Source organism: Sceloporus occidentalis, unplaced genomic scaffold, assembly GCF_023333645.1.
Source record: "Sceloporus occidentalis isolate IW3139 unplaced genomic scaffold, rSceOcc1.0.p SCAF_6, whole genome shotgun sequence".
NCBI classification, from domain to species: domain Eukaryota; kingdom Metazoa; phylum Chordata; class Lepidosauria; order Squamata; family Phrynosomatidae; genus Sceloporus; species Sceloporus occidentalis.
Genome location: NW_028316986.1, coordinates 120,942,201 through 120,966,800, shown reverse-complemented (window position 1 = coordinate 120,966,800; position 24,600 = coordinate 120,942,201). Strand labels below are relative to the sequence as shown.

Here is a 24,600-nt window from a genome sequence, read left to right as displayed (position 1 = left end):
AATCAGAGAGAACAAATTATTAAAAGGGGGTGACCAATGGTAACATACTTTAGATCTAAAATTAAATAATTTCGTGCTATAACTCATTCTATTAATCTAAATTTATGTATAGTCCTCCCGCTGTTCTTGCGTTCTTTGGATCCACATCCCTCGCTTATGTGCAAGGGATGAACAGAGGGAGAATGAATGGGGCGCAGGCTCATGCCCATGTCTATATTTAAGCCAATAGGGCTTGAATATAGGTGAAACTCCGCTTTCATGAGGAGGTCTGGAATGAATCCTCCATGAAAAAGGACTGTAATTTATTTGTACTTTTATGTAAATTTTATTCCTTATGGTGTTTTAAGTTACAGCATGTTATGTTGGGTCCATTGACTAAATAAAGATTGATGAAGATGATGATGTGGGTATTTATTGGTGGGTGAGATAGATGAGCACATATTTTTCTTGTAAGCTATTTGGCAACAGTACAGATGTGTCAACTGGTTCTTTCGTCAGCAATGTAGTGATCTGTGAGAATTGTGGAGGGGCCTCACAGGTAGTATGAAACTATGCGACACACAATATCAATTCTAATATAGCTCTTTTTAAAATTCTAAACAACAAATATTGCATTATTTATATTCTTATGTCTCTAAAATGTACATAAAAACAAATTGATTATAGGTGAATAAATCCAACATAGTGACTGTTTTAGTGGAACATTGTGTGAAGACAACATGATCCATTAGAAGAGACAGTAATGCTGAGAAAAGTAGAAGGCAATAGGAAAAGAGGAAGACCACACTGCATATGGATAGACTCAATCAGTGAAGCCATAGCCCTGAATTTGCAAGACCTGAGCAGGGCTGTTGATGACCTGGACTCTTGGAGGTTTCTCATTCATAGGGTTGTGATATGTTGATATTGACATGATGGCAAACAACAACAGTATACTCTTGCTAACTCAATAATATGGGGGGAAATCAGTATACCATATAAAATAGCAATATTTTAATCTACTTTACGTGTTGAGATACCTTTTTCCTTGTCTCTTTCTAGGTACCTTTGAAACCAGGTCGAAGTCTTATGGACTGGATTCGGCTAACTAAAAGTGGGAAAGATCTAACAGGTCTAAAAGGTAGATTAATAGAAGTGACTGAAGAAGAGCTTGCCAAACATAATAAGAAGGATGACTGCTGGATATGTATAAGAGGTAAGTTGTTGTATTGACACATCACACACACACACACACACACACACACACACATATATATACAGTATATTGTTTGCTTTTTAGTCGTGGTTTAATAACTAAATTATGCTGGTAAGGCTCTTGTCTTGTAAAAGTAAGATACGTTATCATTAGGTAGGTGTGATAATGTTTAAATGAAGTTGTTTGCACTTTTGCTAGAAGGTAGTTATTATTTGGTGTTTTCTATTCAAACAAGTAATAGGAGGAAGAGGGTTATAAATAGCAATAAAACATTTAAATAATATATTAGTTTTGAAAACTGTACTGATACCATCTGTATCTGCCAACCAAGCAGTTCATAAGCAGGTAAAAGTGCAAGTAGTTAAATAGGCACCACTTCGGTGGGAAGATAACAGCGTTCCAGGCGGTCATGCTGGTCACATGATCACTGGAGTCGTCTTTGAGAATGCTGGCTCTTTGGCTTAGTAGCAGAGATGAGCACCATCCCCTACAGTGAGTTATGACTAGACAGTCTTGTCAAGGGGAAACCTTTACCTTTACTGATACCATTAGAATGGAAATGCTCATATAAAAGCTAACTTACACGCATATTTTTCTCTGGTCCTTCACCAAGCAAAAGATCACTGATATTTCATAGAATCATAGAGTTGGAAGAGACCGCAAGGGCCATCCAGTCCAACCCCATTCTGCCATGCAGGAACTCACAATCAAAGCACCCCTGACAGACAGCCATCCAGCCTCTGTTTGAAAACCTCCAAAGGAGGAGTCTCCACTGCTCTCAGAGGAAGTGTGTTTCACTGTCAAACAGCTCTTACTGTCAGGAAGTTCTTCCTAAATTTTAGGTGGAAATTGTTTCCTCTAGTTTGAATCCATTCCATTTGAGGAATATAACTATTTACATTTCAAAAAATTGATCTTTCAAAACAAATATTTGGAAAACAACTTAATTTCACATACCTATCTCAATTTGGAGTTTAGGAGGCAGGATCAGATAATAACCATTTGGTGGTTAGTAAGAAGTGACTTGATATATTTGTGACCTTTGGACAGAGCACTGAGGACATCATTTCTCTCTCATTCTCCTCTGTCCTTATTGTAAACAGCATGGCTCATTTTCTCTGAGAAAAAAAGTGGAAACAGACATATCCAGTGGCTTCAATTGGAGACTACTAGATGGAATGGGGAAGTAAAGCACTATCACTAAATGCTAGGTTTGCTTTATTTGGTTTCCACAGTGCCAAAGTAGAGATGATGTGTGTGTTGTGCTCATTGGATGTCTAGCTTTCTGTAAAATCTCCCCCATTCTACCAAATGCAATATTTATTGTTCTTCTGGTTCTAGCATGCATTACTTAATACTTTGCTTTGTTCTTGTGTAAGAATTCTGGTTTACAGAGTGTCACTGCAAGGTTTGGGTAACAACAGAAGAATTTCCTTGCTGGAACAAACCAAAAGCCAGTAGTCTGTTTCCTGCAGAGGCAGGCTAGATGCTTTTAAAGTAGTTGGAGGTTGGATGTTCCTGATTACCGTATATACTCAACTATAAGTTGACCTCATGTATAAGCTGAGGGTAGGTTTTGGGGCCAAAATTATGGATTTTAATATGGCCCATGGATAAGCCGAGGGTAAAATTTAGGGGCATGTCCCAAAGGATCTAAAGGATGAAGCAAGGAAAACAATGCCAAAGAAGTTACAAAATTGCAGCAGGCATAACTGTTTGTGCTCATACTAAAGGCAGGAAAAATGAGAGAACAGAGGAGGGCAAGTGCTTCCAGAACAGATTACGGCAGATATTAAAAAATGGCCTGAAAGGTGCATGAAAATTGCCCAGAAGCTCAATGATTTGTTTAAACTATGCAGTTTTCAATACTTTACACTAGATGGCACTGTTAATGCATGTAGCATGAAAATGGTTTCCAAAGTAAGGATGGGTGAGCATAAGGATTTAATGAAATTTGAATGATCTCTTCATATTTGGGACAGAAGGCACTTAAGATCTTTTTTTAAAAAATTAATGTGCAAGGACATGAAGCTAACAGATTAGTTTGGTCCTATTCTAAACACACTACTGCCCTATTATATCCATGTTTAGCAAACAGGCAGATATAAATTGACAAATGGCCCATTTTTTTCTGGGGCACTAGTGCTATATTTCAGAAGACGAAACTGACAAAACCACCTCTGAGTATTCCTTGCATAAGAAAACCTTATGAAATTCATATATACACAGACAGTTTTAAAGCTATCAATGTTTAATTTATACTTTGTAAATACTTATATTCAGTTTGGCTTGGAATTTTTCCCTCACCTCAATTTACTCTAGAGAAAAAAAATGTCTGTATTGTATTCATGGAGTCGGCATAAGTTGACAGGCAACTTGAAGCAATGCGCACACAAACAAACACACAGTATACATCAATACACTACTGCTATGGTACATTTTAACAGCGTTATACAAGAACAGTGCCTGGATGTTCAAATCCCATTAAATACAATGGCATAGTGAAATGGTGTGCCTTATGTAAAATGGTAAAATTTAGTATATTCAAGCTATGTATGACTGAATCTATGGATAAGCAATCTGATGATATGGCGGTCCAACTGTAGGTACTTTGGATTGGTATGTGTCTGTAAACAAGAAAAAAAAATATTGTTAAAAGACCTGTGTACCAGTTCATATATGTTTCTTCTCAAAGTCTCCATGTTTTAACTGGTGATTCTGAGAATTACAGAGTAGGGAAGGAACACAAAGGCCAGCTAGTCCAACACCCTGCTTGTTCAGACTTCCACAGCTAAAACATTCCTGGCACTTGACAACCATTCAAAAGCCACCAGTGAAAGCATTCATCATGTTCTGAAGTGGTCTGTTCTCCTGTCAAACAGCTCTTACTCAGGAAGTTCTACATAATATTTAATCGGAATCTCTTTACCTTGTAGTTTGAATCTATTGGATGGGGCCCTTTCTATGGAGCAACAGAAAACAAGCTTCCTTCATTTTTCACATGAGAGTTGTTCAACTTTCACCATATCACTTCTTATTTTGGTCTGTGGTCATAAATGAATGATGATAATGATGATATCACCTCTTAATCTTATGCATACTAAATATACTCATCTCCCTCAACTGTTTCCCATGTTTGCTTTCCCAACCTATTGCCATCTTGGTTGGGACATATTTCAGCTTCTCAATATCCTTCTTTAAGTTTCCCTCCCAAATTGGATGCAGTATTCCAGGTGAGGTCTTATCAAATCGGAATAAGGTGGCACTGTTCCCGTGATCAAGATAGTACATTTATGTTGGTACAACCTAGACGTGCATTGCCCTTTTTTTCTTGCTACATCACACTGTTGTCTCCCATTTCACATGTAATCTATTAATGTGATCCATCCTTCCCATGCCTACTTTTGCCAAGCTTGGAAACATTGTTAAATCTTTTTTTTTTAACTTTTTAGGTCTTGTATATAATGTCACCCCATATATGGAGTATCATCCTGGTGGTGAAGATGAGTTAATGAAAGCAGCAGGATCTGATGGCACAGATCTGTTTGATCAGGTAACAACAGTGTAGTTGACATTCAGTTCATCAAAACACAATCCAAGTATTGTATATTAAAGTGTCCTGTAACAAGAAGAAGAATCTGGATTATGCTTTTCAAAACAGAGGTGGCAAATGTAGTGGATCCAGACACTTATTTCCTTCCCTGGGACTGCCACAGATGATAAACAAACAAATGAGCAAAACTGGAGGTGGCTGGAAGTCCACATGTTTTTGAAAAAAATGGGTATTGCTTGATGTTAAACCTTGCAGCTTATTTAAAAGGTGAATTGCTACCCTTGGAGGCTACCAGGTTTCACACACATGCTTTATTTTTTAGCCAGAAAAGGAAGATGGGGTTTGGGGAGTCTAGATAGGTCAAAGTCTGCAAAAACAGCTAGGCTACATCCTGCCCAGGGCTGCACTTTGCCAACACCAGTTTTAAAAGACTATTGCACTGCAGTACAGTTGCCCCTCCTAACTTGCGGATCTTGGATCCGCACCCTTGATTACCTGCAGAGGGGCGACCTCTGCTGTCTTCAGTGGTGCATGCACCCGAGACGTGCACACAGAAGTGTGCCCCATTCAAGCCTAGGAGGCTTGAATATGTGCGAGCCTCCGTTTGCGTGGGAGGGTCCGGAATGGATCCCCCACAAAAACAGAGTGCCAACTGTAATAAAGCTGACCATCTGTGTTAATGTAAAAAGGCATAAATGATTCTAGTAGCTCCTTTGAGACTGACCAATTGATTCTAGAATTCAAAGACATAGCTATGTTAGCCTGGATCAGTATGCAAAAGGATACTGTAGCACCTTTGATACTAACTGTGAGAAAGAAATTTGTAGCATAAGCTTTCACATGAAGTAAAATCAGATCCAAAACACACTTCAGAAATAATCCAGTTTGAGACTACTTTAACTGCCCTGGCTCAGTGCTAGAGTATCCTAGGAATTGTAGAATTTTTACCTAGTTCAAGACAAAGCTGTTTTGTCACTATGAAACTAATTTAGTTCATATCCTATACATTAGTGTTGTAAAACATGATTTCAAATTCAGTGGGGTACACTGTGAATTTGAAAGCTTTCATGGCTGGCATCCATAGTTTTTAGTGGGTTTTTAGGGCTAGAACATGGCTACATAGCCCAAAAAACCCACTAAAAAATAGTGGGGTACACTCTCACATCGTAGAATAAGAAACATAAGTACTACCTCATGCAGTTGCATTGTTTCTGTTTTGAGTGTACTGGTATATTTATAAAAATCTGCATGTTTTTAAGGCATTGTTTTTATCTACTCATTTTTAAATGTCCAGCATTAGTTCTCATTGGATATTGTGGAGTTCACCCCCAATAAGTTACACAACAGAGTACCCTTGGTAATAATAAATAAATAAATAATAAAACTTTTATTTGTATCCTGCTTTTCTGTGATGAGAAGCAGCTCACAACACATTAAAATCCACATTAACAAAATTATGTCCCAAATTCCCCCCTTAAAACAGGATTAAACATGTTACAATAAAAATATCTATTAAAAACACAATAAAAATATAACGAGGACAGAGCGGTGGGCTAATACATGATGTGGGGGGCAGTCATTCTGTGGCCGGGCACTTTTATTCAGGAAAGGCCTGCTGGAAGAGATCCGTCTTGACAGCTTTTTAAAAGCTGTTAAGCTGGCAATTTGGGGATAGTTTGGGGGCAATTGCAGAGAAGGTCCTCTGGGAGGTAGCAGTTAGTCTGGTTATTAAAGGCTGCAATAGATTCCTCCCAGAGGACCTGAGGGTACGGGGTGGATTATATGGAAGCAGGCGATCCCTCAAATAGGTTGGGCCCAAGCCATGTAGGGCTTTAAAGGTTATAACCAACACCTTGTACTGTGCCTGAAAACTAATAGGCAGCCAGTGAAGAGATTTTAAGATGGGTGTTATTCGGTCACTCCTAGTTTTTCTGGCGACCAGCCTGGCTGCCATATTTTGCACTAGTTGAAGTTTCCAGACTAGGCACAAGGATAGCCCCATGTAGAGTGCATTACAGAAAACAAGTCGTGAAGTTACCAGTGAATATACAACAGTTTCTAGGTCCTTTACTTCCAGGAAAGGGCGCAGCTGGCATATCAGCCAAAGCAGATAACAGGAAGCCAAAAGAAATATTTGAAAAACATCTCAAAAAGCATTTAGAGTTCACATTGGGAGAAAAAGCAGCACTCATTTGTTCAAGTATGCTTGTCCTCAGTGAACTTGTAGGGAATGTGATACCTTAGTATTTACTTTATCAGACATTCTCAGAAATGTCTCAGTGCATTAAAAGTATAGTAATACCCTTTTCTTATGTGCAGGTTCATCGCTGGGTCAATTATGAGTCCATGCTGAAAGAATGCATGGTTGGAAGAATGGCTCTCAAACCCTTTGCTGTTCCTTTGAAAGGTAATCACCATATTTTAAAAGGAACTATGGTGTGTTGTTTTGAAAACAGCATGATTTGGAGCTTTGTCTTTAAAGAAAGCATGAACTAGTTTGAATGACCACAGTCTATTACAAGAACATCACCCCGTAACTTGGTGCCCTCTAGGTGTTTTAAACAGTCCATATCATCGTTAAACATTGGTGGTGCTGGCTAGTTGGAGCTGATGTTCAAAACATCTGGAGGGTACCAAGCTGGGAGAAGGCAGTACTGCATGTGTATAGTAGGGGTAGGCAAAGTGTAGGCCTCAGGATTCCTTTGCCAATGGCTCCCTCACATCCTAGGAGAAAATGTCTCCAGAATAGCTGTGCCCAGTTACTGAGCATGATTGGCCATTTCATCCTATTCCCTCTCCCAATCTATTTTAGTACTATTTTAGGGTGAGGTGGGGAGAAAAGGGTTGGAAGTTGCCCACCCTTGGTGTATAGCCAAATAAAAAGACACTGGATACATGTCTCAAGGTGTTCTACAGATGGATGTTTTATTGGGTTTTTTTTTAAAAAAAACCTCATCTATTGATTTCCCCTCCATTGACCCTCCCCCTCCATGAAGCATACATCAGTACAACACCTTGAGTCATATCTCAGTTTTCTTGTCATAATCTATCTTGTGCTCTCCAGAGTTTGCTTACTTTGTCTAGCAAAAACAGACAACAGTACTTCTAGGACTGTCATACACCTTTTGTGGAAACCAGATTTGCTCTTTATAATATACCCTGATAGGCAACTATAAGGAATTTTGACTTTGGGGCCAGTTTCCAGATGACTTGGGGATGTGGCATTTTGTCACTGCATGCCCGGAAGATGCCCAGAAGTCACCCAACCAACCAGATGAGGGTGGCTTTAAGCTGCCCTGGGGGCATGGTGTTTTGATGCCACATGCCCCCAGAGTGCTCGGGAGCTGCCCTGGGGTTGTGGCTGGGCTGCCCAAAGTAGCCCTTTACCAACCCAAAAAGGATTGGTGCTGCATGCATCTATTTGCTGAGGCTCCGGGGCAAGCTGCTCTGGAGTGTCCCCAGTCCTCCCATTTTTGGGCTGTCTCTTTCACCTTTTTGTGTGATGCCTGGGTTAGAAAGTATATTTACTGCATTCACTGTATAGCACTAAGAATTTAGGAGGCTGTCAAACTTTAAAGATAAGGATCACCTTATGCAAACCTTCAGAAGGGATGTTCTTTTTTATTCTATAATGAATGTCTTTTTAAAAAGTTGGCTGGGAATGTATGACTTTTGAAATTTGTTTACGAGCATGAGGATAAAATACTAAAACAATAGTGAAATAACGACTCTCCAAACAGCAAGTTATGAAATAGCAAAAATAACTAATGAAATCTTGGCTAATGACTCTTGTATGTCATAAGGCTAAACTTTTCAAGGTTTTTTTTTTTTAATCACTTTGCCATTAAGAGTGGAGGGATAGTGGACATCCGGGAGGGAGGAAATTCTTTCACTTGAATAGGAACTAAAAATCTTTGTGTGAGGTAGTTACTGTTATAGTCATAAATATTTTTATGTAATTAACAAGCAGAGCATGGATTTTTTTTTTGAGGGGGGGTACACATTTTTGAAGCAATGGCCAGTTGCTTGTCTGAATATGTATACAGAAATGGAAAATTTACTCACATGTGCACCTGTTGCACACAGAATCTAATATTAGAGTATGTTATGTCAGCACTGCATGTCCTTGCATCCATTTGTTGTGAAATTGCCATAATGGCTCCATGGCTGTTTTATTACCCCACCTTGTCAGTGTTGTGATGCAAGCAGCTATCTTAAACATGGGGAAAATGTATTTCAAAACTTGTTTGCAATGCGCTACATGTGTCACACTGTCAGGTTTCTTACAACATGCACCATGTAATTGAAGCCTAGCTTTCTTTTTGTCCCTCCGTGTGTGTGTGTGTGTGTGTGTGAGAGAGAGAGAGAGAGAGAGAGAATTTGAAGTATTTCTAACAGTTTTTTCTAATTTGTGCAGACCTTAACATCAAGCTAATTATAAATTCAGAGCACTCAACATAAACAGGAAAAATAATTGCTATGAGGGCTTCATTTGGTGTGCCTGTGTGTGAAGACAACATCAATTTGGTGTGCAGTATTTGATCAGTATACTGCGATGTTGCTTTTGGTTTAAGCATTCAGCCTTAACTCAGATTCATTGAGAGAATACCATATCTTGTCATGTGCTACTTTTTTGATGTGAAATGTAACTCTTAATACAGTAGACATCTGTGGGGACAGGTATATGAAATTAGGTTTATCACAGCTGCCACACACTTGCCTGAACAGGAAATGAAGGCTGCTAATAATAATAATAATTTGTATACAGACATGTATAACTAGGCAGGTGATTGCACTTATTAAAATATTTTATTTCAGTTAATCATATCAATTCATGTTATTTAAAAGATATTTGTCCTCTAGTGGATATTAGCAAGTGTTGAGTACAGTATTTAAGTCTGTGTGAGGTTGTATTTGAATTCTGCTAGAAATGTGTATCTGTGGTGTAGTGGCTTGAGAAATTGATTATGTCTCTGGAGGCCAGGGTTCAGATCCCTGTTCTGCCATGAAGACCAGTTGGGTGACCTTAGGCACAACACTCTCTCAGCCTCAGAGGAAGGTAAAGGCAAACATCTTCTATACAAACCTTGCCAAGATTGGGAATGACTGGAAGACACACAACAGCAAGAACTGTGAAGCATAAGAATTAGCTGCCTTCAGTATGCAAAGTTCAGCCTTCTCTCCTCTTTTGGCTTTTATCATTACCTTAAGACTCGAAGTCAAAATGCTACAGTGTCAGTCAAAGCACAACACATACTGTTCTCTTATGAAGAAAACTCCAATTGCCTGTTGACTTATGGCTACCCCATGAATTCCATGCAATTTTTTTTTTTGATGTAGCAGTTTGAATGTTGGACTATTATTCTAGAGACCAAGGTTTGAATCCCAGATCAGCCTCACTGGGTGGCCCTGGGCAACCCTGTAAACTCACTGGGTGACCCTGAGTAAGTCACACTCTCTCAGCCTCAGAGGATAGCAATGGCAATTCTCCTCTGAAGAAACCTGCCAAAAAAACCCTATAATAAGTTTGCCTTAGGATTGCTATAAGTAGGACACAACCTGAAGGCAAACAACAACAACTTTTCTCTAGGGCAGTGGTTTCCAGCCTTTGGTCCTTGATTTGTTTTGGACTTCAGATCCCAGAAGCTCCATCCAATATGGCCAATAGTCAGGAATTATGGGAGCTGAAGTCTAAATCATTTGGAGGACTAAAGGTTGGGAACAGTTAGCACAGAATGAAGTGATTGAATAAATCCAAGCCAAACTGAATACAAGTACCAGTATTTACCGGTACAAAGTATAAGTTAAACAATGTTGTCTCTAAAATTATCTGTGTATATATAAGTATATATAGATCTGTCTCTTCGTTGTGCAAATAAAGCTATCCTTTTTTTTTACTGACATCTTATTCATGAGCAGGAACTCAGGCTTGTTGCTCATTTTGACTTGGTCAATTTGTAATAAAATATGGTTATACATAAAAGCTTAAATAAGCAATGGGGAATATGCTTCAAAATGTCCCTATCACAAACAAGATGTCTCTAAATCATATGAGACTTTATTGAAACATCCATCCTGAACAGTGAGATGTGCAGGATTCTTAGAATATAAAACTACACATAGACTTTTGGTCATTATAGAAGGTTCTCACAGTGTTTGGACTTTAAAACAGCCCCTTGCACACATTCAACCCTATTCATAACAGGCACATAGATGTAGCTCTAAAACACTTTTCAAAATCCTCTTAAAATAATACACCCAATTTGTGGAAATGGCAACATTTTACTTTCAGTGCAGCACACACTAATGTCATTCAGATTTTTTTAAAGCACTGTTTGTGTCAGTTACAAATCAGTGGTTCTGTCCATTAATACAGTAAATCTTTTACGGCACAACTTTGTTACCATTTATGCGTGTATTAAATGCTTGCCAACATCCCTAAACAATGACTCAGTTTTAAATTTATTCTTTAAAAGGCCATTTTAAAGTCCATTCTAGCCTCCTGTCTTAATCTGCTTGTCTGTCTCATCAGCTCAGCGGTGGAGAATCCAGAAGATAGGATTTTACTGTTGCTAGGTAGCTGATGCTGTTGGCTTGGCATGCTTGGAAGCTGCAATGTAGTGATGTAGTTTCTTCTAGTTGCATGGGAGCTCTTCAAGCTAAATTGGCTTAGTGATCTTTAAGTACAAGAAAATAGATTTAAAACGGAACAATCTTGATACAGGTTTATCACTTTTATATGATTAAAATAACATTCAAGGACAAAGCATCCTAAACCACTCTCAGGTTGTGAGTGACACATAGACTTGTGTTGTTTTTGCCAGCCAGCCTTCTTGTCTAGCCTCTTTATTGTGTTATTAGGCTTCTGTTTTTGCTCTAGGGCAGCTTCTTGACTGTGACTTCCTGCTGACAGTGGGCCAATGAAAGCTTCCCCCCCCCCAACCCAAGTAACTTGTGCTGCATGTAACTTGATTTCATACTCTAGGGCTCTGTAAAAAAAGATATGTCTAGAAAAGGAGGGGTGTGGCATGGATCAGTACTTTTATTTGGCACTTATCATTTCCGATATACAAATGGTTTTATTGATTTATGTCTAAACACTTTATAGTATTTTTAAAAAGGACAGTACTAGTGGTCCATCAAATTAATATATTTATGTACAGTGAAGTTGTATCATCATCAGTTTTATTCTAGTACATCTTTAGAACTGAAATTTTACATAGCATTTTGTTTCTTTAGCTTGGCTGTTGATGAATAAAGGTTCTGTATTAAAACATTCATCTAAGGAAGTAGGGTGAAGTCTATGAAAGTTCATGCTGCCAACTTATTTCTTTGACTTAGTCTCAGGTTCAAAACACACTACAGAACTGTGGTTTTGTGAGACATGTAGCCTTCCCTCAGAGAGCTGTGGTGATGCAATAAATTACAATTTCCAGGATTCCCTAGCACTGAGCTAGGGCAGTTAAAGCAGTCTCAGACTGAATTATTTCAGCCGTGTGTTTTGGACCATAAAGGTACTACACGATCCCTTTGCATACCGATTTTCCAGACTAACACGGCTACACTCTTGAAAGGTTCTTTTGTGCAACATGTCTGTATATTGTACATTTTGGTTGGCCAATAAAGGTATCACTGATGGATTTTTGTTTGTATTTGTTAAATGGCCAACACAACTACCCCCTGAATATTTCATGTCTGGATATTGTTATCCTAACTGGAAAGTTTTCTGCTATTATGATCACTGCACTCTTCTTGCACACTTGCAGAGATTTGCCCCACTGTATCTGAAGGAAGCGGGATCTTCAATGGTAAGTCTTCGTGCTCCCAATATCTCAGTTTGCTTTCTAAAAAAATAATGCAAGACACAAGTGCAGGTTGGCAGTCCAGCATTGAAAGGGATCAGCTAATGTTTCTAGGTTTCTAGATAAAATGTAGGACTATCCATTTCTTGTCTGGTACCCCACCCCATCCAACTCTGAATTGTAAATGAAACACACATTCCAAACAAAGTACAAATTATGAGAAAATATACTACAAGAAAGTATCTAAACAAGACAAAATCAAGCAATTTGAACAAGACTTGCAAGTCATTCTGTGGGGAAGTGACATTTCCTTTAGATCTGCATCAAAATTTTTGCAGTATTTTATCTGCTGGAAGAATTTTTCTTATGGCTGTACAGGAATGTCACAATTCAGAGAAGTGCAAGTGACATCTATTCTGTCACAGCTCCTTTTTTACTTTAGTGTCATCTTGTTATAAAAATGTCAGTTTAGCTAAAGAGAGATGTGTCTTGAACTCTTCCTTCACTTTTTCCTTTAATATCATCACTCTTGTGTTCTTGATTTTAATGGTACCTTTCTTGACTTCCATTCTTACTGCCTCTTGGTTTCTTATCATCTGTCTTGTATGTCTTTTATTGAGGCACCTTTATAATTTGTTTTTGGGGGCTGCTATTTGTGGAAAAGGGAGACAAATTTGGTTCAAGCTTAAGCATAAAAAGTTTCAAATGTTCTCTTAGCTGTACTGAGAGAGGAAATGTGAAGAGAGCATTCAAATATTTTTCACATATCACTTTCTCTGTTCTGTATTTGGAAGCAAACATTGATCTAGGTGCAGCAAACATCAGGACCATTTGAAGGTTTATTCTGGTGAAAGTATGAAAAAGTGGTTCTGTGGTCAACAAATAGCACTAAGTACTGTACTTAATATCAGTGTTTTTAATTAGTTGAAATCAGATTTTAATCTTTACTTGAGGGTTTTAAAAATAATCACTTTGGAAAGATTGCTTCCAATGGGATGCACTAGCTGCTATCAAAAGGATGCTTCCCATTTCTTCATTAGTCTAGCTTTCTACAGTTTTTAGCAAAATGTGTTCAATAGAATCATGATTCTTCCTTTCTCCCGGCTCTAGAGTCCTAGGTCCCACCTCAACCTCAAGTTAATATTTTCAAGGCTAGGGTTATATCAAGAATAGGGAGGACTAATGTCTCTTTGTTTTTGTCTCATACTATGGATTGCCTGAGCGTGAATAGGAAAACATTAAATTCAAGGTGCGACTGGACACTTAACCTACATATTGTAGCATGTACGCTCAGTTTTTCTGCTAAATGACTGGGTTGTATTCATACTGTGTGCGCCAGAACAAAAACTTTCCAAATAATAAGGACCTTTACTTTACTAGCAGTAGCATCCTGTTTTACAACTGAATTTCATGTAGGCCCAAATCCTGGAAAAGCTGGTTGTGCTTATTTGCTGTTGAAATCAATGAGACAAGTTTGATGTGATTAATTTGTGTGCCACTGATTTCTGTGGGACTAGATTTCTTTGGAATTTGTAGTCATGAGTTTTCACAGTCCCTTGGTGGCTCTCTGGTTACTACAAAATGTAGAGGGGATATTACTGTCTCGTACATGTTGATGAGTTCAGTGGATCCAGTATTCATTGAGATTCTTTTGAATGGAAGAAAGACCCATTTTTCAGTGGACTTCATCCCTCTGGATTTCAGCAAACTTTGGAAGCTTGAGAAGAAGGGATATAATGATATACTAATGATAGCCAAGAAATGGTTAAAAAATATTCTGGGGCCCAGAGCACCTTCAGACTTGTGCTGAATTAATTTCATTGAATGTTCTAACATCTATTTTGAAAAAAAATTAATTTAATTCTGAATTATGAAAATATGAATAAATTATGAAAATTAGAAATTTTAGTCAGTTTTTTATATAAAAAAAACCCCTACATCTCAGCCACTTCTTGAACACATTAGTTGCTCCCCCCCATTTTGTAATTCTAGGTGTGCTTTAAAAATATTCAGATAACCATATTTTAAAAGGCAGAGATAGGTAAATGTTCTTATACATCCCCACAGCCCCCTATGCTTTCCTTCATGTTGTTCTGATAATGCAATGCGAGTGTCTCTAACCATGGTTACCCTTTTTATCCCAAGCTGGGGAACTATGCTTATTTGACTTAGATGAAACTAAAGGCTATAGTTAAATGAGATTTCTTGATTTAATTACACCATATGTGAAGGAAGTGGCATGTAGATGAGGTGGCATGTAGATACAAAAGATATTCATAATTTACTGAGTTGAGCAATTGTACAAACATGTGCTCTATCTGTATCCTGCCCTTCATAAGAATCCCAGGGCAGGAGCTGCAATGTTAAAACTGCAAGCTAATGAAATACAGTGGGAGGAGGGAGGAAAAATACCTTTATATGCCTGGGGATAGTTAAGGGAGGAGAGAGGTGTACCAATAAAGACCCCGAAGAACTGAGGAGGGTAGAGCATTTTGAACTGGGCAAAAAAAAGAGGAGAGTTGAAAAATAAGAGGAAAGTAACATGGCCAGCATTTGAGCTGTTGTAACAAATTCAACCTGGACAATGAAGAAATAGAAATAGTAAAAGAATTATCATAGTTAGGATCAAACATTGATAGGAATGGGGACTGCAGCCAAGAAATCAGAAGAAGATTAAGATTGAGGAGAGCAGCTATGAAAGAACTAGAAAAGATCCTAAAATGCAAAGATATACAAGTCAGCACAAAAGTTAGAATAATACAAGCCACTGTATTCCCTATTACTATGTATGGAGCTGGACAATTAAGAAACAAGATAGGAAAAAAAGGAGTTCATTCGAGATATGGTGCTGGAGAAGAGTGCTGAGGATCCCGTGGACAGCCAAATGGGTTCAAGAGCAGATTAAGCTAGAAATCTCCCTGGAAGCCAAGATGACAAAACTGAGGCTGTCGTACTTCAGACACATCATGAGAAGGCATGAATCATTGGGAAAAAACAACAATGCTAGGAAGAGTGGAGGGAAGAGGAAAAAGAAAGGCTGCATGCTGGATGGATAGACTTTATTAAGGAGGTTGCGGGTATGAGTTTGTAGGAACTAAGCAGAACAGTGGAGGAGGGGGAGTCTTGGAGATCAACTCAATGGCAGTTAACAACAAGAAAACACTTAACAATTCTAATAATTATGAAGTCAGGTTTGCACTTTTTAAAATATTCAAATCATTCTTAATGTTGCTAACTCTTTTTCTTGAATCCCAGTATTGTTGAAAAGGAGAAATATAAATGAATAAATAATTTTCTCTTCTACCCCAGAGCTGGTGTTTTCACTGTGATATTTCCATTGCATTTCCATTTTTCATTTATAGTAGAATCTACTCTAGAATTCCCTTTAAATATAATTTAACTACACTCAGCCCTCCATATCCACAGATTCAGCCATCCAAAGCTTGGAATATTTTTAAAAAATAATCTAAAAGGCAAACCTTGATTTTACCATTGTCCAATGTCATAGTACATAATAGGATTTGAGCATGCATGGATTTTGCTATCCAGGTGGGATCCTGGAACCAAACCCCAGCAGATACCAAGAGCCCACTGTATTTAGAAGATAGAAAACTAAATAACAAGATTGAGAAACCAATTTTCTTGCACTAAATTAGATTTCCATTAGGAAAGTTAAGGGGAGAAAAAAATAGGGAACTACTGAAAGTATTAAAAACATTATTTTCAGTCTAATTAATTAATTTTTATTAGTCTAATTTTCAGGATTAATTCATAAAGCCTTAAGAGTGTTTGTAGAGTATATTTAAAGGCCATTCTGAAACTACTTTGGGGGGATGTTTATAGTGCTTTATTGACAATCTGCTAAGATGGTGGATTTTTGCAAGTTTCCTCTTGTTTTATAGTGCTGTTAGCAAACTGTTAATTTAGCTCATATAGTCATCTATTTCCCATCTTGAAGAAATGACTAATAGAAAATATTCCATTCTCAAACAAGTAAGATTTGGCAAGATTTTTAGACTATTTCTACAAAATACTAAAAACTGGTGCATCATAGATGGATAAAGAGCAACTCACTTTGTTTCACTGTTTAAAGATCACCCTCACTGTTTGGATTTCATTCTTCTTTTTTCACTAGCTTTGTTAGACTCATTATTTCTTATAGTTACTCTGTAGCAAATCTGAAGCTCAGTATTTCTGTGAAGGGTGTTTCTGTTTCTGAGTTCATGGCGTTTGAAGAATAATCAGAAGTATATTTAGATAGAAGGGTTGAGATAGGATGTCTAACAACATGAGGAAGCATGGGCCTTATTTTGGATTATGCTCTTTACATCACCGTTTTTGGCTTGTTTCCTAGGTGTCACATCCTTTTCTTGAATTGTTTTTGCACCAGTGGATATTCCTGCCAGTGACAGTCATAGGAATTTCTACTGATTACTTTTTCAATTCTTATGTTAATATTGTTGTGTGCCTTCAGGTCATTTCTGAATCGTGTATGGCAACTCTAAGGCAAACCCATCATAGGATTTTCTTCTCAAAATTTGTTCAGGATGGGGGTTGCCTTTGACTTTCTCTGAGGCTGCCGTGCCCAAGGTTGCCCAGTGGGTTTCTATGGCTGAGCAAGGATTTGAACCCTGGCCTCCAGAGTCTTAGTCCAACACTCAGACCACAACACTATGCTGCCTTTCTCAATCCTTTAAGCCCCCCCCCCCCCCCAATATTTTGAGGAAGGTGGCCCTAGGAGACTGTAGAGAGGAAGATAACTAGTGAAAAGTGCCTTAAAAACTTTTATCGAAAGAAATATAATTCAACAAAGGTCAGCAGAAGAAAATAAAATTTAAAGTTTGTCAGCATTCCTTAAAACATATAATTGCATATACAATACATATATTTCTTTTTCTATCTTTCAAGTAAAGATGTCATTCCAAAGACCAACATGGTCTTTTCTCTCACCAGCAATGTGTCCTGTGCACAGAGTCCCACTCCATTGGAATGTGAGACTTTTAAGATCTAAGCCTCTGGTTTACTAGCAAGAGAATCCTATTTCATAGTTGTATTATTTCCATTGAACATATTATACTACCATATATATTCAGTTATAAGTCAACCTCATGTTTAAGTCGAGGTCAGCTTTTGGGGCCAAAATCAGGGAATTTGATGTGACCCGCGGATAAGTCAAGGGTAAAACTTTGGGGCATAAGGGGATTAATAAAAGAGACTCACCGAAGGAAGGTTGACCAGGCAGAGTCCTCCTCTCAAAGCCCTCCTTCCAGGCTCCACTTGGGAGGCCAGCCCCAATGGCTCCAAAGGTTGCCCAGAGCTCTCTTCTGTGCTGCCACTGCCACTTCTCCCTCTTCCAGGCAGGGCTTCCCTTTGAGAGCCCAGGGATGGCTGCTTGGCTGCTGGAGCTGTTTTAAATTTGGACTGGATGCAGTGACTGGGCTCCAGGATCTGGTTTAAAACAGCTCTTTTTTTTTCTCCTTGGTGCCCCCTCCCCACCTTGGATGCCTCTCCGGATACATCCAAGGTGGTGAGGAGGATCAGGGAGCCAGGGCTAACCCTCCACTCTTCCCTCCACCTTGGATGTATCCCAAGAAGCTTAATTTCCATCATAATCAATAAGTCAAATTAGAAGTAATAAATTCCTATCTGGCTATGTTATTTTTAAAGAATGAACATAACACTCAGAGACGATCCATAACTTAGCATCCCATTTGAGCAAACTGGATGTGATGTAACAAGTCCAGGATTGTGTCTGCTATATTTTACTTTTTGACGAATAATATGTGAGCCAATATTTTCCGTTCCTATTATCTGTGTCAACCTGAAAGTATTATCTGTGCCATTTAATGCACTTAGGGAAGCAAGAATCATCTCTCTTAAGTCAGAGTGCGCTGTGACATGCGCTTGACTTTTTCTTGTTCTTAAACTCTAAAAGTGTAACCAAATATTTAAAATACCTAAGGAAGATGAACTAAAAGTTCTGAACAACAGGCAGTAGGTTTCTAACTGCCAAATAGGTCTTGCACCTATTTTGAACCCTACATATTCTTTTAAATTACCATCCTGTCCTTCATCCAGGCCATTCGGAGCAGCATATATGCTACCTGCCTTGTTACATTCCTCTAATTTACTCTCTCAACAACCTTGAGAGGTAGGTTAGGCCTATAGATAACTTGTGTCAGTACAATATAATCATACAAAACTAATGTACTGTGTACAATTTATTTACTGAATCATCTCCTTTTCAGATCTCCATGCATTAAACCATATGCACTTTTCTTTCCTTTTCAGGTACCTTACCTAAAAATAAAAGTTTGGATAATGGTTCAAAAGAAGTAGTTCCCAGGTATTATAATATTTTACCTTATGAAGTTGTTTCTGTCTGTAGGCTTCCATATTTGTAAGAAATGAACACAAATTACAAGTGCGTTGTGTTATCTACTGAATTTTTTAAAGTGTTTATAAATATTTATATTTATAGTTTCATCACATCTAGTGCTGTAGTACAGAATCCATTTCCCCCCACTCTAGAATAACATCATGGAGTTTGGATTTGAGATTGTCAGACTACAGGCTTGTGACAGCTGTCTTGTTTTTTTATTAGAACATTGAGGTCTATCAACCAGAAGCAGACACAAAATGGTGATTCAGGAAGAGTTAATTACATGCAGTTTTTTCTGGATGTATACAAATATATTTTTGAGTTACATGAGAATACAGTACTAGAGATCAGGGATTATAACACAACTCTAAAACTGGTCTGTAGAACAGAACAAAAACCTGATCAAAACAAATCAATTATTAGTCTGATTTTACAGACTGTGGAGAACTGAAGGTGAAACATAAGCAATTAGCACAAAGCCAGACACAACAGAAAGATCTGAAAACAAATTGATAATGAAATCATATATAAATGTGTTTCAAAAATATTTATAGTTTTCTAAATCTGTTTCAGTTATGATTGGTTCCAGACAGATGATTTGGTCACTGTGGTCATATACACTAAACAAAAGGTAAAGAATTGCATTTAGTAGTAAAGAATTGCAAAGTTATACTTACAAATTGTTGTTGTTGTTATCATTTTTCTCCTTCAACATCATTATGTCAACTAGCCAAAGTTTTTCTTCCTTCCTCTAACAAATCCAACAGTTCTTTCTTGCTGTCCCATATGCCACCTAGAAAACCAGTATGGTGCCATATTCCTCCTCCTAAACCCCTTCAAAAACTCCAGCTTGCTTGCCAAGTCTTTGGCAGTGGTTTCAACCCTAATTGAAGGTGTTTCCATCTCTGTATCCTTTTAGGGCCCTGTAGCTCTCCCAGATGACAGCAGTTTGCAACTATCATCAAACTCAGCCAAAATAACCAATGGCCAAGAACAGTGGGGTTGTATTCTTAACAACATCTCGAAGGCCACTGTTTCCTCAAATTTGGTTTAAAGCAGGGTGGAGAACCTCTTTCAGCCCAAAGACCTGATTCAGTTTCAGAGAAGTTCTCAAGGGTTGTATACCAGTTTTTTCAGGATCAAAGGCAAAAAGGCAAGAGAACAATTCCAGAACATTTAGTTTAGACTTCTGCCACTAATCATTAATTCCTTTTAGAACAGGATAACACCAAATCATAAGGAGAGAACGTATGGCATTCTTCTTGACCCCACCCCCTGGAAGGCAAATTCATCCAAAGGCCTGAGGTTCACAACCCTTGGTTTAGAGGAGGGGTTCTGAACCTTTTTGACTCACTGAGCCCTTTTTAGAATCAGTTACTATGGCAGAGCTGCTAAGAGGCCTACCCTATGTCTTATAAGTTAATGGTGTTTAAGAGTAGTGTTACAGTGGGTGGGGGGAGATGGGATAGATTGTAATTTTGCTGGAGTGGCCATCGAGCACCTGGGAAGTGCAAAGGAGCCCTAACGGCTCCTCAAAGCACAGGTTGCAAACTGCTGGTTTAGAGTTATCACTCCACAGCAGGGACTTATGTGTTACTTTGAATCCCCATGCCTACTGGTAGTGTGCTACTGATGATGACAAAAAGAATCACTCCTTAGTTTTAACAACTCTGTTGTAATGGTTTCGTTTTCCTTCCATTTTTAAGGATATGAATTCTGAATTGGTGATAGCTGATCTTCAAGATAATAAATTGAGAGGGGAAATCATAGTGAAGGACTACTCATACCTTTTTCATGTTGGTAAGTGCTTTCCTAGCAAAATATTTCAGTTAAAATGTTACTTATTTAAAAATATTAATGCACTAGGGCTGCATTGATTATAGCAGTTATCTCAGTGATGCTTGTGTGTGAAGTTGTAATGGAAGAAGCCAGGAGGAAACAACTAGCAAATATGTTACTATACTGAGTGACTCTTGGATGAATGTGTGTGAAACAATGTTTGGAACAACAGAGGGCAACCAATCCCAGCATAGGGATCTCCCTCTATGATGGGAGGTTTTTTTTTTTTATAAAGAGAGAGTTTAGAGTTGACACTTGGATAAATCAGATAGAGTCAGGCTGCATCTGCAGTATAGAAATGATACAGTTTAACATCACTTTGACTGCCATGGTTCAATGCTATGGGATTCTGGCAATTGTAGACCGGTGAGACATTTAGCCTTCTCTGTCAGAGAGCTTGGGTGTCACAACAAATCACAGTTCCCAGAATTCCACAGTGTTAAACTATGGCAGTTAAAGTAATATTACACTGGATTATTTCTGCAGTACGGATGCAGCCTCTTTTAGGAGTGAGTGTATACTGGATGTCTGAACTGATTGAAGGGAAATGTCTGACATTACTCAGGCTGAATATTGTTATATGTTTGGAAATAAGACTGGAACTTGTTAAAGTGTTTAGTATTTTACATTATGTAATAAACCACATTAATTATCTTGTTAATTTGTTAACTCTGACTAGCTTCATTCAACCTAAATCAAAGGGTGGTCATACTTAACATACAGGGCACAAAGCTAGCACACAGACTTGTCCACCATGAGATCACCTAGGGACCCAGTCACTCCAGATCCAAGGAGGGATTTTGAAGGGGGTCCTTGGGCTACAGTGAAAGTGGCAGACCTCACAAGCTAGGAACTGTAGGGTCAGCCTTGGAAAGGCCAACATCACACTGTTCAGTGTTAATTGTACATGAAATGTGATGCATCATACATATGTAAGCAGCATTTATATTTAAAATTGGAATCCAAAAATAAAGATATCCGTTTATTTAGTTATCTATTAAAACAGTTAAATCCCCCACTGAAATGCAAGATCTTAGGAGGGTGTATAGGCAAATTCAAATATAACACATTTTGAAATAGAACATATTGAGAATTAAAAATAAAACTGTTATTTGGACAAAATCATTACATCTCAAAAAATAATTTATGTACCTGTAGTGGCAGCCCTCTATATTAATGTAAGAGAACATTGCAGTGTAGCTATTTTTATATTTTTATCCTTTTATAACTTGGTTTATACTATGACCCCAGTTCTATGCTGAAATGTCTTCCTATTGTTTTACATCTTCACATTTACTAAACGTCTAATAATAATAAATATTGAAACTTGAATTTTATATTTATTTTTCTTATGTATTAAATCAGAATACATGCTTCTGTTTTAGAATTGAGTTATGCAGTTCATGAGGATATCATAGGTAAGTAAGTATGCCTTCCCATTATCAAACTATGTATTTTTAAAAAATCCATCTGGTTAATAAATTCAGTAATTGATATATTTTGTATAAGAAGTAAGACTATTCCATACTTTTGTCATGCAAGATGTTATTTATTGTATTGAGACAGCCATCTAACTATTCTTAGACATTTAAATGAAGGTTTTCCATCATAGTTTCCCCTTCAATACGAAATGTACCCCATGTTAAATCTGTTGAGGCAACAACATGTTCATTGCTTTGTTCATAAAGCAACAGATATGCTGGAACATAAGCTTCTATTTACTGTACTACCAGTTCTTATGACCTCAGGTTTGCTCCATCGCATACAGTTTTTTCACAGCTTGCTTTGAGGTTCCTATGTTATAATGTATGACTGAACAAAATGATCCTGCAAAAAATGATCCTGCAAAGAGTCAGAAATGGGTTAAAGTGTATGAAGAGACTTTCAAAACACTTCAATTCACTTATATGAAAAACAAATATCAATTCAAAAGTGCTAAAAGAAATTGCACTGGAACATTAGCATCCACACTTAATCAAAGTAAAACAACAACTGAATTGAGAAAAGTATTAAATTTGTGAAAGAACTGTGTGTAGTATGACATTTTTATTGTATTTTTCAAATTCATTAAAACATAATGTACCTTAAATAATTAAAACAGCTAAAATATTGAAAAATGTTTTTTCATCACAGGCCTGTGTTATAGATTAGGAATCAGTAATTCCATTCCATGACAATTTATGACATACAGTGGGACCTTCCCTCACACGGGGATCCATTCTGGACCCCCCGCACATAAGAGAAATCCCACGTATGGTGCCCACGGTGTGGCACACACACCATTATTCTGTTTGGGGCATGCCATGACTTCTTCCAGCATGACTTTCAGCGTATGCTGAAAGCTGCGTATATTGCGCCCGCGTATGATGCAGGCACACTATATTAAGGACATTGAGTCTTTCAATTTCAAATACCTGCTTCAGCTTAGATGGTAGTTAGTAGCTGTTTTACTCTATTACATCTCATGGCATGCCATTAGCTCAAAAGTAAAGTCTCATAAGTGCTGCTGTTCAGGGAAAAAACAAGACAAGAGCCTCCTTAGATTCAGAGGTTTCATAGTGTTCCAGCAGAAATGAAGGTTTTAATAGCTTTTAATATCATCCCACTCCAAACCAGCTACAGACTACAAGATTTTCTGCTCTTGGGTAAAGCATTCATTCTGTAGCAGACCTCTTACTTTGAATGTCTCCTCTTAGTCCTGTGGAGTCTGGTAATTCATTGGCACCTAGTGAATCAAGAATCTGCTGTTGGATACAGAGAGGTTTTAATTTGTTAAAACTAATCCATCCATTTGGAGCTATGGTATACACACACACACACACACACACACACACACACACACACAGAGAGTTATTATTGAAGATTATCAGATAAGGTCCATTTTATAGTGATTTACCATCCACATGCTTTAATAAACTGTGTGGACTTAGAATCATAGAATCGTAGAGTTGGAAGAGACCGCAAGGGCCATCCAGTCCAACCCCCTGCCATGCAGGAAATCTAAATCAAAGCATCCCCGACAGATGGCCATCCAGCCTCTGTTTAAAGACCTCTAAGGAAGGAGACTCCACTTGTAATAATGTTTTCTGTAGGAAAGTACTGGCCAGAATCCAACAGGCTATTCCTGGTGATGGAACTTTCTCTGTTAGTTGGAATCGAGATGGGGCAATCTCCTGTCCTCACTGCTGCCTCCTGGCTATCCCATAAACATGCTCTAGGGGTCTTTGAAACCCTCCTGTCATTGGTGTCTAAATGCCAATAAGAGCTGCAGGAGGATACAGAGAAGGAAAAAGTGTGCCTTTGTGTGCTGCGTTGCTAGTGCTACATTAGATTTTGGTCATTGTGCTCATATTAGCATAGAACAACACTATGTATATTTTTAGTACAGGTCTCTGAAAAAGTGGGAAAGGTGGACTGTGTCCTGAAGAAGAAAGAAACTGTGTCTTGGAAGACTCTTGGGCAGCCACTGGAGAATCATAACTCTTTTGTAAAGTGCAAAGACAGAGGTAATTAGTCTTGTTAATTTCTGCACGCCACACCTCTTTCTGGTGCCTTAGACCTCCAGAGCACATGGAGAGACAGGGTCTGTAGAGGGAAGGGGGAATACTTGGGCAGGGCGGGGGCACCCTTCCCCATTCAGCAAACAGGTGCCTTTTGTCATTGGAGAGTCACTTTTCCACCCCTGATGGTTTGCCTAAAGGTTCTTTTTTATTCATCTCTGTTGTGATGCATTTTAGTGGAAGATATTTTAACATAAAGTGATTCTAAAATCGTTGTAAGCTGCCCTAAAAACCATAGGCATAAAATAAAAAAATGTCTGCATCACAGG

At 38.1% G+C, this 24,600-nt stretch overlaps 1 protein-coding gene across 4 annotated transcripts in view; it reads left to right on the top strand.

The window, feature by feature from the left end:
• CYB5R4 (cytochrome b5 reductase 4) overlaps positions 1-24,600 on the top strand; it is a 45,110-nt gene that overhangs the window by 3,056 nt on the left and 17,454 nt on the right. For 3 of the 4 annotated variants that reach the window (XM_089530826.1, XM_089530828.1, XM_089530829.1), the window contains exons 2-10: positions 1,042-1,195; positions 4,648-4,748; positions 7,068-7,155; positions 12,515-12,556; positions 18,842-18,896; positions 19,506-19,563; positions 20,639-20,732; positions 22,157-22,189; positions 24,155-24,277. In XM_089530826.1, the coding sequence (XP_089386952.1) occupies positions 1,042-1,195; positions 4,648-4,748; positions 7,068-7,155; positions 12,515-12,556; positions 18,842-18,896; positions 19,506-19,563; positions 20,639-20,732; positions 22,157-22,189; positions 24,155-24,277 (748 nt within the window). The remainder of the gene's footprint in view (positions 1-1,041; positions 1,196-4,647; positions 4,749-7,067; positions 7,156-12,514; positions 12,557-18,841; positions 18,897-19,505; positions 19,564-20,638; positions 20,733-22,156; positions 22,190-24,154; positions 24,278-24,600) is intronic. The other variant, XM_089530827.1, reaches the window with a different exon arrangement.